Source organism: Orcinus orca, chromosome 14 (genome assembly GCF_937001465.1).
Source record: "Orcinus orca chromosome 14, mOrcOrc1.1, whole genome shotgun sequence".
Lineage (NCBI taxonomy): Eukaryota > Metazoa > Chordata > Mammalia > Artiodactyla > Delphinidae > Orcinus > Orcinus orca.
In genome coordinates, this window is record NC_064572.1 from 52,867,166 (window position 1) to 52,886,417 (window position 19,252).

At 33.5% G+C, this 19,252-nt stretch overlaps 1 protein-coding gene across 1 annotated transcript in view; it reads left to right on the forward strand.

Moving 5' to 3' along the window:
- The window catches only part of PTEN (phosphatase and tensin homolog), an 86,286-nt gene extending 72,393 nt beyond the window's left edge, over positions 1–13,893 (forward strand). The window contains exons 6-9 of the mRNA NM_001309477.1: positions 2,963–3,104; positions 7,999–8,165; positions 10,883–11,107; positions 13,708–13,893. Of these exons, the coding sequence (NP_001296406.1) occupies positions 2,963–3,104; positions 7,999–8,165; positions 10,883–11,107; positions 13,708–13,893 (720 nt within the window). The remainder of the gene's footprint in view (positions 1–2,962; positions 3,105–7,998; positions 8,166–10,882; positions 11,108–13,707) is intronic.
- Positions 13,894–19,252: the final 5,359 nt, after the last annotated feature.

Below are 19,252 nucleotides of genomic sequence, written 5' to 3' on the forward strand. Positions count from 1 at the left end.
TAACTGAAATAATGGAAAATTTGAAAATGTAGTAATTTTTAATCTTCAAGAGCTTTAAAGGTCAGCCCTCTTTTCAGATATGTAGAATTTTTGAAAATCAGTAAAAAGTTCATTTCTCAGATTTTTAAAAAGATATATATTTAAATTTAATCTTAATATTCAAGATGCTGTATGTAAAACATGCACATGAATCATTGTTTTCAGTGTATGCATTCAGGAAATATATTTGAAGTGTTACAAATCACATTGTCAACTTAGTGTGGAAGTTTTACTCATTTTATTTCGAATCCTAGATTATAGTGTATTCTGTACAATACATTGTATTGTTAATTAAATTTTAGTAAGTGTGCATGATGGCTGTAAGAGATGAGAACAGAGTGAGGACAACACATTAAGGGCTATGGTCCATACACATTTGGGCCTTCCAAATTTTTTTTTTTTTTTAAGGAAAACAAAACAAGAGTTTATTCATTACCAGATATCAAGATCTAATATAAAACTGTAAAACTGGCTTGGTGGTGCTGAATTCTTTCAGCTTTTGCTTGTCTGTAAAGCTTTTGATTTCTCCCCAACTTTTTAATTTCTGTTAATTTGGACACATTGAATTTGAGGTGCCGGTAAGCTAACAGGTAGGTAAGGATTGCAAAGTTAAGGTACAGAAGACTAATTATGCATAATTTGATAGTAAAATAATAAATTTACAATTATGTTTTTCACCATTTTTCTTTGAATTGTGTCAATAATTTTGATTCATCTTGTATTTACACATTAATTATTAATCTGCTGGTGAGAACTTACAGATTCATAACACTGTTTCTCTACACATTTGCCTTTCTGTTAAGGATTAACTGGGTGTATAAACACTTGCATTATAGATACGCTACCAGTCACTTGCTACTTGAGTAAAATTAAAGTTTTGACAACCTTTTAATTATTTCATGCAAACTTACACCAAGAATGGAGATAAAGAGAAAAAATATCATCTATCATTCCACTAAACCCCAATAAATAACTTGACAGCTTGGTCATCTAGTAGACTTCCATTGATTTAATTTTTAAAATCTTATTTAATTTTAATTTTTAGACTAGATTATAAATACACATGGTTCAAAAAAGATTCCCTCCCACCCACCCATCTTCTGTCTGCTGTTTCCCCCAACCTGCTTTGCAGTTCTGTATTTTATCTTGATACATATGAATAAGTTTTTTGCTGAAATGGCATTAAATAATGTATAAAAAATAATATTAAGTTTAAACACTTTTTAAACTTTAATGATAATTTTTAGCATTAGTGTTTGTAGCAGCTATTCAAAGCAACACTGTTTTATTGCCATTTCTTTAAAAAAATATGTAGAACTAAAAATCCAGCAATTCCAAAATTATACCTTAAATGTAGGTAGAATTTTTCAAACTGCTGATTCAGATTTCTGTAACATTCTGTTGTTTTAGCATGCTTTTGTCTAATTGCGTTTAGTGTTTAATCCTCATGAGAATCCTGTGAAGATGGTATTGTCTTCATTTTCCTGCAGAAACAAAGTTTGTGTTTTGACTGTCAACATTCAAATCCAAGTCTTCTGATTATATGATTTTTGTACTATAGCCAAAATCTTGGATCATTAGTCCTGATTAGAAATGGCTTTTTTTCTTTTTTTTGCGGTACGTGGGCCTCTCACTGCTGTGGCCTCTCCCGTTGCGGAGCACAGGCTCCGGAAGTGCAGACCCAGCGACCATGGCTCACAGGCCCAGCCACTCCACAGCATGCGGGATCCTCCCGGACCGGGGCACGAACCCGTGTCCCCTGCATCGGCAGGCGGACTCTCAACCACTGCGCCACCAGGAAAGCCCATGAAATGGCTTTTATCCATTATTTGGCATTTTATGTACTTTTAAAATTGTAATAAAATCATGCTGACCTTTAAAAAAGAACCAAGAATACTGAAACAAATACCTATATACCTGCCATTCAACATGCTTTTCTTTAAATTCACGTAAATGTACTTTCTACTTTTCATTGGGGAAAGAAAAGTTTTTATGTCCAGAGTTTTTAACACACTGGCATATTTATATGCCAATATAGCATCCAAAAGAGAAATATTGCAAATTCTAAGTTAAATGCTTAAATTATTCTGAAGTCATATCATGTAATAGGAAAAGAAACCTTAGATAAGTTCCCTAATACCTCACTTATTCAGCATCATTAGTGAGTGCATTGCTGCACACAGTAGATTTTTTTTTTTTGAGATAAGTCAGGGTCCCCATTTAAACACCACATGAATTGTATATATTTTTAGCACTGTAATACTTAACTTTTCTAAAACATTATGTATTTCCCTGGTTACATGCAAAGAGGTGTATGTAGCTCAGGGACATCTCTAAGTACCTTTGTTGTCAAACTATTGCATACATTTATGTCAACTGCATACTCTTGTTTTTGTTGGGTTCTAAAGCCAGCATCACTTTTTGCTGCTGCTATTTCTGCCTCCTAAAGGCAATATGCCTTTATCTGACTTGCTGATTCTGATATGCTTTTGCCTGGAAAATAGGTATCCAAGTTTTTGAGGAATTCTGTGTTGAATAAGAATCTATACATGCTTGTGGGGAACCCTACGTGTAAAGAGCACAGCTGTAGAGCAGAGGCCTTTGACAGTTATTTTGGATATGCAGTGGCCTTTGCTTATTGGGTACATGGGTCAGAGATTGTTGTGACCATTGAATAGATGGGGGTGTTATGATAATTGTATTTTAAGGGAGAAAAGTATTCTGATGTTTCCTTTATATTGATGTTGCTTTGATTTACTCTATTACTGAGCTGGATTTAAGTATTAAATCATTTAAGGTCAAATTTCTAATGTATATATGTTCTTCAATGGATACAACCCAGTTACCATAACGATTTAGTGAAATAACTATAATGGAACTTTTCTTTTGAATTTGGCTTTTCTTTTTTTTTTCTGTCCACCAGGGAGTAACTATTCCCAGTCAGAGGCGCTATGTATATTATTATAGCTACCTGTTAAAGAATCATCTGGATTATAGACCAGTGGCATTGTTGTTTCACAAGATGATGTTTGAAACTATTCCAATGTTCAGTGGCGGAACTTGCAGTAAGTGCTCTAAATTCTCATCCTTTGATGTACTGGAACACTTTTCTTAACATAGCTAGAAGTTTATATGAAAGTCTAAAAAGAAATTTACCACACTTAAAATTTATGCAGGTTTGTATATTTCTTAAGTATCCAAACTAATTAATTAGCTCAGTTGTTCAGCACATTGGGCTGTGGAAGCTAAGACCATTGGGTTTTAATGTCTTTGAAGCCAAATTATATTTATGAAAGAAATATTCTGTGCTGCAGCTACCAAATGCAGCCTATATTCTGACTAGATGACTAAAATAACCTGTCCCGTCAGCATGAGAGTAGCATTGGGGTTCATCCCTTTACCAGTGTTAGGGCAAGGACCAATTCCTTGATATCTTAGTAAGACTAGATATTAATAGTAATGGTGATAGGGACAAGAAAAAGAAAAAGAAAACGATGATAAGAGATGGCAACAAGCTGAAGTATATTGAATGAATCGGGTAGATTCAGTGTGTGTGGAGTATTAGAGAAAACCTGGATTTAGATCGGAGTTCCAGTGCTAGATTTGTCCTTAATGTGCTATATAACCGAGGGCACATCATCTACCTCTCTTTGTCTTTGCTCATCAACAATATGAAGATATTTTGAAATCTGAAACTTCCTAGAAAAGTACTAAATAAGGATCATGTCATTGATGTCTGTCTCTAATTTATTTCTCTCTTACCCTAACGTCTGTAAGCCTACCTCAGTCACCCTGGTCCCGTTCTGCTTCTCTGCCATTCGCCAGAGTTCTTAGCTAAACTGATAGGAACCTTAATACTTTGACCCAAAGCAGGTAGTCAAGGGAGAACACATGGAAGGAAGTATTGTTCAGCCCTGTAAAAGACCAGACTGTTGCTGCTTTTTTCTGTTACAGAGTTTTTTATATTAGTTTCTACCTTGGAAGTGATCAGTCATGTTTTCATGTTTAAGAACTGTGTTTTATTTATTCAGAATACAATTTTGTAGTTTCTAGGTAAGATACCACTGTATTACTTTTTCTAATACCTCTAATAATATTTCAGTGATATTCTGCAATTTGTTGATGGTTTCAGTTTTTAGCTTAAAGTTTGCTTCTTGACAATATTTATGTAATTAAAATTTTTCTGACCTTAATTTATACCTAGGGAATTAATTTCTTGATGTTGTTTATCTTTGTCAGATAGGTGTGATCACCTTCATTAGATCTTTTCTGTATTCTTAGGGCAAATAACTTTATCAGAGACCACAAATCTATTAACACAGCATATGAAAGGCTTCTAAGAGACCTCACTGATGCTTTTGTCATCTCAGTACAATTTTTAAAACTCCAGAGTACAAGGTACTAGGCTATCAGAGATGATTGGCACAGGAACTTTAGATGTATAGTGGAGAAGGGAAAAGGAAGAAAATAAAAAAGCTCACGCTCTTCCTATAGTATTAGATATCACTGTAAGAGCCAAATGGTAAGGTATAAAATATTAGAGAAATAATAAGGGAGAGAGAACATTCAATTCAATAATCTTATCTACTATAATTTTTTTTTCACATTGGTCTCTCTAGCAAACATCTCTCAGTTCTGCTCTACATTTAAATGGTGTGTGTGTGTGTGTGTGTGTGTGTGTTGGATCTCTCAGTGTATTACATTTAAACTTCTCAACTTACTACTGAAATCTTTTTAATCTTTACCAATTTGCTGGTTCTCTGTTTATGCACTATGATTTAATACTATGTAGTAAAGCTGTAGTATAAGTAATATATAACTAATGGGAGGTTGTATGTATAAATCATAAATGGTATATTTAGAAAAATCAAGTTTACGGGGATTGTCAAATAGTTTCATGAAGGAAGTCCAGCTCTTTATTGAACATTTGAGAAAGCATACAGTTTAGATTGGCCTTAAAACCAAAGAAAGTATTACAGGCAATAGGAAATAGCTTGAATTGAAGCACAGCAGAAGGAAATGAGCTGGACAAGAAATATAGAGATGGAGAATAGAATAGGAACGGAATGTGTGGCTGACTGTTGGAGGACTCCAAATGGGCATATCGGACTTGATTTGATAAATACTATGGTGTCAGTGGTCATACTAGAGGCTTAATAAGCTGTATTAGGTATAGTTTTGTAGAAGGTAGTGATTGCAAGAGGGAGAAAAATGGTGGAAAGGAAAGCAGTTATGTTACTTGCTTTAAGCCAGATGTGCTTTGCTTGGGTAATCAAATGAGATGTGATTAGTTTTTCTTTTGCCATTTATATCTAAATATTTTGTCGGAGCTTTTATTCTGGTCAGGTGAGTAATTCGCAGAAAAGGGAAGACAGAAAAGGGAATCTAACTGAGACTTGGAGACATGAATGTTGATATTTTGGTTTTAAACATGTTGTAAATCAGGTAAAGGTGAGCTATTTACATGAAGATATTTAGTGGGTACTTGAAAGTATGGATTTGAACTTAGGTGAGAGATATACCTGATATTTTGAGAAGCATTAGGAGAGAGACATAGCAGTTAAACCTTTCATGTAAATTTGGCGTGGGGCTAGAAGATGGGAAGGTTCAGAGGAAAACAGGGTGAGGGCTGAGACAAATAGGATTTGTAACAGTGTGGGTTCAGGAGGAGGAAGAGGAATCAGTGAAGAAAACAGACCATGTGAAAATAAAGTATCTTCTGCAAAGTTGTCAGGGGTTAACAGCCATTTTCTTATTTGAGTATTGTCTTAATATTTCTAAATAAAGGAAAGGCTACTATCTTCTGTGTATCTGAAAGGGTTGAAAAAGTTAATAAAAGATGACCAGTGTGATTTTTCTCTCATACTATGTCAATATGCATATATCCAAGAAAATTTAATTGTAATTTTTGTCTGCTACGTATCAGCCTCTTCATTTCTTCTTTTTAGAACACAGTCGATCATATCAAAGATATATATCTCAGAGTTGTGTCTTAGAAGTCAAAAGAACCATACTAATGTTGGACAACTGTTAAGTTTGGTCTTATCTATCTAAAATGTGAAATTCATACTGTAAAGAAAATTATTTTCTTTAGTGATTTGAAGAAATGTTTTCTACTTACTTTTATTAAAATGTTTTAGCTTAGTGTTGCTTAGATATTTCCTCAAAAAATTAATTTCTAATTAGATTATCAATTGTATATATAATTCTAAAGTTCTTGAAGGTACACATTTTAGATGTAGTTTAATTGAAATCTAGCTTACACAGTTAATTTGCTTTTTAAAGTCCTAAGATCAGGATTATCAGATTCTGAATTAGTGGAGTTTGAATTAATAAGATTGCAAGGCATTTCCCTCCTGGTTGATTTTTATCACAGCTTTGAAATCATACCTTGTTTATTTGCTTCTTCAAACTAGGCTTCCCAGTGAAATTTTCAGTATCAAATAAAGTCTTGTAAAATAGCTCCTTGTACTTTGAATCTTTAGTCAAGGAAGTGAAAATTATTGACAGGTTGTTAGTGTAATGTTTCCCTTTTTTAGAGTTCCTTTTTCTCATGATAAATGTCTCACGAATCCATATTGGAATAATCCCTCATGCTTTTATGAAGCCTACTGTTTATTATGTGATTGATGATACCTCTTTAGGTATTATATAGATGAGCCAGCAGGTGTTTATTCCACTGGAAAATTTTAGCCTGAATAAGCTTTTTGCCTTGTCCTCAGTTGTTGGTCGCATTGATAAAGAATGTGATACTTCTTTTTTTTGTCTTTAAGGACGATGCCTTTGGTGCTGAGAAATTTATGTCTATATATATGTATTTCTCATGCACTTTATGCAAGCTTATGTTTTTATTTCTTGATTATCTTGGTATGTTTTGAAACTTCAAGACCCACTTCTTACCTCCTGAGGTTAATTACTTTTTTTTCTAATGAACTCTTGTTTTTGAACTTGGTGTACTACAAATAAATTATCCTTTGTCAAATTATTTAGGTAACTTAAAGTTTTTAAAGTCCTAGGATCTTAATGTTCATGACTTTAAATTCTGTCATTAATGTCATTAGGTATAAATGTATTTATGTGTAGATTTTTAAAAATAAAAAACATAATCCTTGCCTATTCACACTTACCTGCCTTTTAGTTGCGTTGCTAATATAAGCATGATACATCTTGAGAGGTCATATTTTACCAGTTATTTTAAAACACACATGGGTCAAAGCCAAAGTACTTGTTAATGAAAATGGAGTGTGTTTTGGAGAAAGGGGGGTTGTGCTGTAATTTGTACTTGATGTCTGTTGCATTTCTTTGCAGACATTTCAAATCTCTTTCCTCCTGTTTCTTGTGGTGGTGGCTTTATATACCTTTAAAAATAAAATATGAGTTATAAGTAAAATTACTTATGGTTTAAATTTTTATAAATATTGAAACTTGTGCTTATGGAATATATTATAACTTTGTTATAGATTATATTCTCTTCTTGTGAATGTGTAATGATTGGTATTTTGTGGTTTTTATTCCGTGGTAGAGACTTTAAAATACTGCAGCAAATACTTGTTTTAAAAGTTACTTTTTATGCAGTTCATTTATTGTAATGTTGAAATTTTGATATTACTGTACAGTGCTAGAAGTCCAGTCTTGGTACTTACTATTGATGAAATAGAATTGACTTTAATACCAGTAATAGAACCTTATGTTGAAGGCTCAAATTAGGGAAAACCTTGTATTGATTTTACTTTGCCCTAGTTTATTTCTGCTGATTTGTTTTATTTATGTATTTATTTATTTATTTAGCTATCTATTTATTATTTTCTATCCACTGATTTGTTTTAGATCAGGGGTTAAAGATGCAGAATTACTACTTTGTGTATATTGCTGATATTAATCATCAAAATAGCTTTTGACAGTTTGACAGTTAAAGGTATTTCCTGTGAAGTGATACTAGTTATGTATTTGACCACGCAGATCCTCAGTTTGTGGTCTGCCAGCTAAAGGTGAAGATATATTCCTCCAATTCAGGACCCACACGACGGGAAGACAAGTTCATGTACTTTGAGTTCCCTCAGCCGTTGCCTGTGTGTGGTGACATCAAAGTAGAGTTCTTCCACAAACAGAACAAGATGCTAAAAAAGGTTTGCACTTTACTTTTATTGGGAAAAATATCCAGAATAGCCATACCTTGAATAGTAACCTCAGATCTTTTGCTTAAAGCATTTAGTTAGGCAGAAGTCATTTCTGTAAGGAGAGACTAAAAGATGTATTTTATGACTGACATCTAATGAATCATGAATTATTTTCTATTAGGTCTGCACATGCTTTTCTTACCATGGCATCAGTGAGCCATTATTAATGGTAAATAGTCCTATTAGAAGGAAACGGCCATGTGGCATTATAATTTGAGATGAATTTTCCTTAACTTAGGTTATGCATATAAATTTTATAAAAGTATTAAAGATTGCATACATATCCCATTCAATCAATTACAGTCCTTTTAGAAGGAATGATTAATTACTGAGAAGTTAACATGGGACCATGAGTTTGAAAAAAAAATTTGGTCTGTATGTTTTGTGGTCTTGTGTAATGACACAAACCACTTTTCCCCCATTTTGGTTAATGTTTCTTGAGACTGGGTCATTTTATATTTAGCTTCCTCAAATTTACTGAGTATTTTGATTTTTAGTTAGGAGAGAAATAAATATGAAGAGGAAGTAATAAAGAATGAAAAAAGTGTGGTATTATTTAAATATGCAGGTTTAGAAAGTTAGTGAGGTTTGCATCTCACTGAGCTATATTTAGAGAATGCAGGGGCTCATTTTAAAACAAACTGTGTTGGTTTAAAATATTAAGTGTGAACATTTAAGGTGAACCTAAGGTGCAAAATTTTTAGATAGTAATGAACAAAAACATTAGCTGTGTATATTGTTACTGCCTCCTTAAACATACCAGATAGTGTATTGCTAATCTTTAGACAGTCTCTGTAATAGGATTGATTTCATTTTCCTGAATTTTAGCTTTTTTTTTTTTTTGAGAGAAAATAAGAGGAAGCTTCATTTACTACAAAAGTTTTAACCTCTATTTTGACTTGTCAAAAGAAGTATAATTTCCTTTATCCAGAATCCAGGTAGCTGGAAAATCACAAAATGTAAAACTGATTTTTTTTCACCAGAAACCCATTTCCTACATGTTCTGTATAAATAAAAGTTAAGTATATCTCAGTAACTTTGAAAATATATTTTTCAATAATCCAAGAAGTGTTAACAAATGTTTTAAAATTAAGGTAAGTAAGTTTTTTCCTTCTATTCACTGTAAGACTGGTACACACAAGATTTTATGTTTTGCTTTTAAAAATAGGGACCTGTATCACTTTCCCTCTATGTTTAGGAGTATACTCATTCTTATTCTTCTAGTTCTTATCACCTGTACATTATATTAACACATGTAAAATTGAAGATTAAGTTAAATATTTATAATAATTTGTGTATCTTGAATTACTTTACATTTATTTCCATTTTATGTGGTTTTCCTTGCCTGTTACAAATGTTTGTTCTGATTTAAACAAGAACAGTTTTACTATAATCAGTACATTAGCAGAATCTACATTTTTTGAAATTTAAATTCTACTAGCTTATTTTCTTCTGACTCTAAGTAAAATATGTGTCTAGTTATTACTAACTCAGTAACTTTGCTAAAATGATTGAAATTAACAATATTTTCAAAGGCTACCACATATAAAATTGCTATGCTAGGTACTGTTAAAAGATACAAAGACATTTAAGACATAAGTTACTTAAGGGTCTTACCATCTTCCTGGGAAAATAAACTTGAAGATAAATTAAAATAAAAGATTTAAATGGCAGTTTAAGGCACCAGATAAGGTGTCATGGGGTTGTACATCATTAATTGTCAAATAATGCATACAGGCCAGTTCCACTAATTAAGAGAACATTTTCTATGTTGGTCAAGAAAGGTTTGAGGGGCTTCCCTGGTGGCGCAGTGGTTGAGAGTCCGCCTGCCGATGCAGGGGACGCGGGTTCGTGCCCCAGTCCGGGAAGATCCCACATGCCGCGGAGCGGCTGGGCCCGTGAGCCATGGCCGCTGAGTCTGCACCTCCGGAGCCTGTGCTCCGCAACGGGAGAGGCCACAACAGTGAGAGGCCTGCATACCACAAAAAAAAAAAAAAGAAAGAAAGGTTTGAAGTAATGGTCAAGAAAGGTTTGAAGTAATGTTGGTGGTTTTTGATTTACAAGACCTCATTATTAGTTAATAAGTGATTTTTTAAAAAATAGGCATTTTATAACAACAAAAAGTTGAAGTTCTTACCCCCCCCCATATTGTATTATGAAAAATTTCAGACATACATTGTCATGCAAGAAACTGGAGCCACTTAATATTTGTATTGCTGTAGAAGTAAAAATGTATCTGCCTTGCTTCCTTGGGAAGTTGTACTGACATTTTAAGAACTTTTGGTAAAGTAAATTTTGTAATAGCTTGTTGAAACAAAATTAAATCCATTTCTGGGTTTTTTAATATATACATATAAACTCAACACTTTTAAAAGCTAGTGTTAGACTAGAAAAGGAAATATTTTACTTAAAGTATTAAAGTAAGTTTATTTTAGAGCTTGTGGAATTATATTTTTGGTCTAGATTTGAATTAAAGGAAAAATCCTATGTGAATTAGATTCAACAGATAACCCACTGATTGCCCAGTATTAGTATTTGTGTTTACCTTTATTCAGAATATTAATGACACATGGCATAATTTGTTCACTTCTTAGGGCAAATGTTGAATATAAGTAACATTGTCTTTTTTAAAAAAAATTTATGTCTGTTTTCTTTTTTTTTCTTAGGACAAAATGTTTCACTTTTGGGTAAATACATTCTTCATACCAGGACCAGAGGAAACCTCAGAAAAAGTAGAAAATGGAAGTCTATGTGATCAAGAAATTGATAGTATTTGCAGTATAGAGCGTGCAGATAATGACAAGGAATATCTAGTACTCACTTTAACAAAAAATGATCTCGACAAAGCAAATAAAGACAAGGCCAACCGATACTTTTCTCCAAATTTTAAGGTCAGTTAAAAACATTTTGAGGAGTTGGTGAGTGGTTCTGTGTGTGTGTTTGTTTTATTCTAGGTGTGTAGCTGGTGAAAGACTTGCTTGGCTAATTTTTAAATTACGTATATTCATAAGCATTGTTTATTTGGCAGTAAGTCAATGAAATCCAATGCACAGAGAGTCAAAAGGCTGCAGTTTCCTTACCCTATTCTTTGTTAGTTGGTGAAATCTGGGGCATAGGTTAGGGAGGGGATTTAAGTAAGTTGGATATGAAGTAGGAATAGGTGAAAAAAGAAGTGGAAAGGAACTCAGCCCTTTGGGAATGACTCCTATGGAATGTTCTCACTGCTTTTACTCTTGTCCCCTCTAGTTTATTCTCAACTCCTTAGAGTGATCTTAAAAATGACTTGATTGCGTCACTCCTGTTTATACTTTCTAAAGACCTTGTGCTTTTTTGATGTGACCTGCAGGAACCTGCATAATTTAGCACAGGACTACCTTCTGCATCTACTCTAGCCACATTCTCTTCCTGCGATTCACTCTCAGACCTGGTCTCTTTTCAGTTCTTCAAAATGCTATACTCTTCTGCCTCAGGTCTTTGCAATTCTTTCCCTTCTCCCCGAACCTCTCCACCCTTGGCCTTTCCCTGGCCTTCACGTGGCTGTCCCTCACATTCTAACCTTAGCTTCAATCTCATGTGCTCTGTAAGCCTCTGATCATCCTCCCCTCTCCTTCTCTTTGTAAAACTCTACTTCCTCTTATTATGGAATTATTTGGTTCATTTTACTTTTATCTAAATGTGATATGTATGTGTATATTTCTATTTATATTTGTAGAGGAGAATTCTCCAGGTTAAAAAGCTGACTTGTAAACATTCCCAAATGGTGGTTTGCCATTTTTTTCTTCCCCTTTCCTGTTGCCTGTTCTACTTCATTTTTCTCTCTTCCTTTCACCATACCCTCCTCCTTTCTCTTTTTAAATTCTCTCTTCATTCCATTTTTATACCATGTAGCAAACCTAATCATAGCTTATAAGAATATTGCTGCTAGTAATAATAAAAATAAAGGGGGGGCTACCTGTTTTAAGTGAAAATATATCTACTAATAAGTGCCTTTAGATCTTATATTTAAAGTGTTCAGTAGTGTCTTCTAGAATTCGTAGGTTTCCATTTACTTTCTTTTCTCTGTCTGTATTTTACTCAATTATTAGCTTTTAAAATGTGACTTCCTCTAACTTTATTATTTTCTGTTTTAATATTGCAAGAGGTTTTATATTTGTAATTACAAATGAAAACTATTTCAGTTATAAGTAAACATATGAGTGAGCTATACAAATATCTGGGAAAAGAGGGAAAAGCTGGTGCAGAAGCCCTGAGACAGGAGTGAGCTTGGTTTATTTGAGGAGTAATAGATAAGAAATTGTTTTGACTAACGCACATCAGTCCAAGTGTGAAGACGTTGAATGTTTTCTGCACGGGAAAGATGTAATCTGAATTTCATCTTTAAAAGTTTACTCTGTCCCCTCCTTTAAAATATAGACTCGAGAGGGGCAAGAATGGAAGCTGGGAGGCTAGTTGAAGGTAGAACTAAAAGGATTTACTGATGGATTGGATATTGGATGTAAGAGAAGGAGAAAAATTGATAATGATTCTTGGATCATGGGGGAGGGGCTGTAGATATAGTAGAATGATCAAAGGATTTGAAGTCAGATCTAATTTAAATTCTACATCCACTACCTACTAGATATGCGGCCTTTAGCGAGTTCCCTAACCTTTCTGAGCTATAGCTTTCTCTCTTTTAAAATAGATACCTACCGTTTAGAGTTGTTTTGGTTTGGTTTGGTTTGGTTTTTTTGCGGTACATGGGCCTCTCACTGCTGTGGCCTCTCCCGTTGCGGAGCACAGGCTCCGGACACGCAGGCTCAGCGGCCATGGCTCACGGGCCCAGCCGCTCTGTGGCATGTGGGATCTTCCCGGACCGGGGCACGAACCCGTGTCCCCTGCATCGGCAGGCGGACTCCCAACCACTGCGCCACCAGGGAAGCCCTAGAGTTGTTTTGACAGTTATTTCAGCTCTGCCTATAAGGCTGTTGGTTCACTGTTAAGAGCACTGTAGGATATTAACTTTCTTATTACTCCCTTTCGGTGAAGTTTTTAGGGCGAATGGAATCCTAAACATCATTGTTAATTAGTATTTTACATAGTGTAGTATCTGTATTTTTTAGTATTGTTTGTATCAGAAAATACATTGAATTTCAGATAAGTAGTTAAGTGAAACATTCTTTTGGAACTCAACTGTTTGTGAGTTGAATTTTGTGATTGAAAATAGATTATGTGGACTATTGAACTCAATACATTTCTTTTGCAGAATTATTTAGTTAGTGCTTGTAACATGCCTATTAAAAAATATAGTATATTAACATCCCAGTTTCTTTTCATTATATACCAAGAAAGAAAGTGTAGGAAATCTTAAGAAGAGGGTCATTTAAAAGGCCCTTTAAAGATCATATGTGTCATAGTACTTAAAAATGAATCTGTCAAAAATATGTATCTTTAAGTAATTTAAGATTAGTCAGATTTATGGATTTTCCATTTATACTTTCTCTTCTTTCTCTAGGTGAAGCTGTACTTCACAAAAACAGTAGAGGAGCCATCAAATCCAGAGGCTAGCAGTTCAACTTCTGTAACACCAGATGTTAGTGACAATGAACCTGATCATTATAGATATTCTGACACCACTGACTCTGATCCAGAGAATGAACCTTTTGATGAAGATCAGCATACACAAATTACAAAAGTCTGATTTTTTTTTTATCAAGAGGGATAAAACACCATGAAAACAAACTTGAATAAACTGAAAATGGACCTTTTTTTTTAATGGCAATAGGACATTGTGTCAGATTACCAGTTATAGGAACAATTCTCTTTTCCTGACCAATCTTGTTTTACCCTATACATCCACAGGGTTTTGACACTTGTTGTCCAGTTGAAAAAAGGTTGTGTAGCTGTGTCATGTATATACCTTTTTGTGTCAAAAGGACATTTAAAATTCAATTAGGATAAATAAAGATGGCACTTTCCCATTTTATTCCAGTTTTATAAAAAGTGGAGACAGACTGATGTGTATACGTAGGAATTTCTCATTTTGTGTTCTGTCACCAACTGAAGTGGCTAAAGAGCTTTGTGATATACAGGTTCACATCCTACCCCTTTGCACTTGTGGCAACAGATAAGTTTGCAGTTGGCTAAGAGGAGTTTCTAAAGGGTTTTGCTACATTCTAATGCATGTATTCGGGTTAGGGGAATGGAGGGAATGCTCAGAAAGGAATATGTTTTACGCTGGACTCTGGACCATATACCATCTCCAGCTATTTACACGCACCTTTCTGTAGCATGCTACAGTTGTTAATCTGGACATTTGAGGAATTGGCCGCTGTCACTGCTTGTTATTTGTGCATTTTATTTTTTTTAAGCATATTGGTGCTAGAAAAGGCAGCTAGAGGGAGTGAATCTATATAGGGGTACAGGAATGAACCTTCCACAACATCTTAAGAATCCACAAATGAAGGGATATAAAAATAATGTGGTCATAGATAAGAAACACAGCAACAATGACTTAACCATATAAATGTGGAGGCTATCGACAAAGAATGGGCTTGAAACATTATAAAAATTGACAATGATTTATTAAATATGTTTTCTCAATTGTAATGACTGCTCCATCTCCTGTGTAATCAAGGCCAGTGCTAAAAGTCAGATGCTATTATTACCTACATCAGTCAACAACTTACATTTATTTTATTAGTTTTCAATCGTATACCTGCTGTGGATGCTTCATGTGCTGCCTAAAAGCTTCTTTTTTCTCATTAAATATAAAATGTTTTGTAATGCTGCACAGGAAATTTCAATTTGAGATTCTACAGTAAGCGGTTTTTTTTCCTTTAAAGATTTATGATGCACTTATTCAATCCAATAGATGTCAGCCGTTCTACCCTTTTGACCTTACACATTCATTACAATGAGTTTTGCAGTTTTGCACATTTTTTAAATGTCATTAACTGTTAGGGAATTTTACTTGAATACTGAATACATATAATGTTTATATTTAAAAGGACGTTATTTGTGTTAAAAAGGAAATTAGAGTTGCAGTAAATTTTCAACACTGCACAAATAATGTCATTTACTTTTTCAGTAGAAATTGTCCCACATAATGCTTTTATCAATTTGCTATTGAAAGAATAGATTTTTTTAAATGTGCAGTGTTGAATCATTTCTTCATAGTGCTAGAGTTAGGACAAGGGCTTCAATTTCACTTCTTAAATATCATATATTTGATATGCCCAGACTGCATATGATTTTAAGCAGAGTACAACTACTATTGTAAAGTTAATGTGAAGATATGATTAAAAAGAATTTTTCCCCCAGAAATTTGGTATCTTTCAAATGATACCTTGACCTTGAAACATTTGACCATCCAGCCAATTTATTTCTTAATGGTGTAAAATCTCATTTTCAATAACTTATTGGTGCTGAAATTGTTCACTAGCTGTGGTCTGACCTAGTTAATTTACAAATACAAATTGCATAGGACCTCCTAGAGCAGCATTTATAGAGTTTGATGGTAAATAGATTAGGCAGAACTTCATCTAAAATATTCTTCGTAGATAATCTTGACATGTTTTCCATACCTCATCAGTTTCATTCAACAAATAAAATTTTAAAATTTTTAACAAAGCTGTTAGGATTTACACATTTATATTTAAACATTGATATATAGAGAATTGATTGACTGCTCATAAGTTAAATTGGTAAAGTTAGAGACACCTATTCCTAAGATCTCATCATTGAAATTTATATGTCACCTTGTCTTTCATAAAAGCTGAAAACTGTTGACTAAAATGAAAATCAACTATTCATGTTTCGAAGATGGTTATTAATACTGTTATTTGTTACAGTTTTGGGCACAGTATATTAAAGCGTAACTTGTATGGTTCCAATATGTAACATGGAGGGCCAGGTCATAAATAATGACATTATAATGGGCTTTGCACTGTTATTATTTTTCCTTTGGAATGTGAAGGTCTGAATGAGGGTTTTGATTTTGAATGTTTCAGTGTTTTTGAGAAGCCTTGCTTACATTTTATGGTGTAGTCATTGGAAATGGAAAAATGGCATTATATATATTATATATATATAAATATATATTATACATACTACTCTCCTTTATTTCAGTTACCACGCCCATAGAATTTGACAAGAATTGCTATGACTGAAAGGTTTTTGAGTCCTAATTAAAACTTTATTTATGACAGTATTCATGATTAGCCTGAAATGCATTCTGTAGGTAATCTCTTTGAGTTTCTGGAATGTTTTCTTAGACTTTTTGGATGTGCAGCCGCTTACATGTCTGAAGTTACTTGAAGGCATCACTTTTAAGAAAGCTTACAATTGGGCCCTGTACCATCCCAAGTCCTCTGTAGCTCCTCTTGAACATTTTTTGCCATAATTATTAAAGGGTAGTTGAATAAATAGCATCACCATTCTTTGCTGTGGCACAGGTTATAAACTTAAGTGGAGTTTACTGGCAGCATCAAATGTTTCAGCTTTAAAAAATAAAAGTAGGGTACAAGTTACTGTTTAGTTCTAGAAAATTTGTGCAATATGTTCATAACGATGGCTGTGGTTGCCACAAAGTGCCTCGTTTACCTTTAAATACTGTTAATGTGTTATGCATGCAGATGGAAGGGGTGGAACTGTGCACTAAAGTGGGGGCTTTAACTGCAGTGTTTGGCAGAGTTGCCTTCTACCCTGCCAGTTCAAAAGTTCAATCTGTTTTCATATAGAATATATATACTAAAAAATTTCAGTCTGTTAAACAGCCTTACTCTGATTCAGCCTCTTCAGATACTCTTGTGCTGTGCAGCAGTGGCTCTGTGTGTAAATGCTATGCACTGAGGATACACAAAAAATTACGATGTGTACAGGATAATGCCTCATACCAATCAGATGTCCATTTGTTATTGTGTTTGTTAACAACCCTTTATCTCTTAGTGTTATAAACTCCACTTAAAACTGATTAAAGTCTCATTCTTGTCATTGTGTGGGTGTTTTATTAAATGAGAATATTTAATATTTATAATTTAAATTGATTAGATTTATTGCCATTTTAAATGATGGGCAGCCAAATGTGATAAGTTTTTGTAAGGTTTGTTGGTTTTTTTTTTCCCTGCTGTCCTTCAAAGCCTACAGTTATATAAAAACATGGGCTCTTGTCAGTTTGGGAGTAGAGTATCAGTCTACTCATGTTTGAGAGAGGCATTTAGCTTTTTTAGTGTCTTAGTCAACACTTAATATCCTGTTTCAAGCACATTAAATAATATGCTAATCCTAAAAAGTTCACGAGTCTTGAAAAATTGTGCATATATATTTTTTTTACTAAGATGTCTGAAGATAATTCCCCAGAATGGATTTGATATCTCAGATTTCAATTTTGTGGCTTTTCCATTCTTTATGATTCTGTAGTATGCCATCAACATATGGGGAGCTTCATCTACTCATTGTGACTTGTGCCATTTAAAAATTGATATTCCAGGATAGTCTAAAGGACTTTGTGTACTTGAACTTAATCTTGTTATTTCTAATATTCTTAAAAGCTAAGTAAGGCACTAAGTAAGACTAAGTAAGGCACATCCTTTCAACAAAGCATAGTAAGGTAATAAGTGAAAGTGTAGCTTGTACAAATGTTTTGAAAATAAAGCAGATCATTTATGTAACAATAGAATTTAATGTTATTTCAGGTTTACATTTTCTCCATGTGACTTTTTTTAAAGTAAATGTGAATATATAATGTAAAGAGGTATGAAAAGTATATGTGTGTACACACATTTTTTCTTTTTAGGTATCGTAAGTATGGTTGAAAACTATACTGGAGTCTAAAAGTATTCTGATTTATAAGATGATCTTGGTGATGTCTGAAAAATAGGAATTTACTGACAATTTTGTTTTTATTGCGTGTTCTCACAACTCTTAATTTGGGCTAGCTTGGTTAAGTGAATGCCATCACCATTTCCATTGAGAATATAAAAATCACCAGTGTTTAACATGCAGGCTTCCAAAGGCTTACAAAAAATCAAGACCCTTAAATCTAGTCAATTTGCTGCTAATGTGAAACTTTCTTGTTCTTTTATTCTTGCCAGATAATTAGCCACAGATCTAAAACTTAGTCTTAAATGGCTTAAGTGTAAGTTTTGATTAGCAGTGCTGTTACTAGTGCAGAGAGAAATGTTTGTGAATGGAAAAAATAATATAAATATTCAGTCTAAACTGGTATAAGTACCTAAAAAACTAGCAAAAAAGATAATAGAGGAAAACATTTTAAAACTTTTAAAGATGACTTGTTAGAGACCGATTTTCCTATAGAATTATGTATCTATAGGAAGCCTAATGATTATCAGTTGTTTTTAATTTTAGAGCAAATCTATTCCTTTATGACCATGATCTTGGTATTTTTCCATTTTTTAAGAGATCTTCCTTCTTCAAGTATTGGGTTGGCCCAAAAGTTTGTTCGGGTATTTAACATCTTACCCAAAAACCCGAACGAACTTTTTGGCCGACACAATATATCAGACTGTATGTAGCCATTCTGACAAATTCACATGTGTTGGTAGCTTTAAAAGTTTGTTATGTAAAGTCAGTAAAGGACAATAGTTTCATTGGTGGTAATACCCTTTGGTTCTTAGTTAGCTTTTTTGAGAATAGTTTCCCATAACAAAATCTTCAGTGATAATCTCACCACCTGGAAACAGCTATTATTAATGCTTTAGTGACTATACAATCATTTTTTTCTGTATATTCATGTATATATTTTCTTCAAAAAATGAAATTTGTACTGGGCATACTCTCCAGGACTTTAAGCTTAGTATTTCCATCACGGATTTGTAGAATGTTAAATTACATCAGAGAATAGACAGTGACTGGATTCTTTCTAACACTACAGATGCAGATTATGTGCAGTTATTGAGAGCCCTTTCCAATTCAGTGGGTCAGTCATGGACGTTTAAATATTGTTAGCATCAGAATAATACATGTCTAAGTAAATAAAACGGTTACATTTATTTAGCATAGACAAGCTTAACATTGTAGATATTTCTCTTCAAAAACCA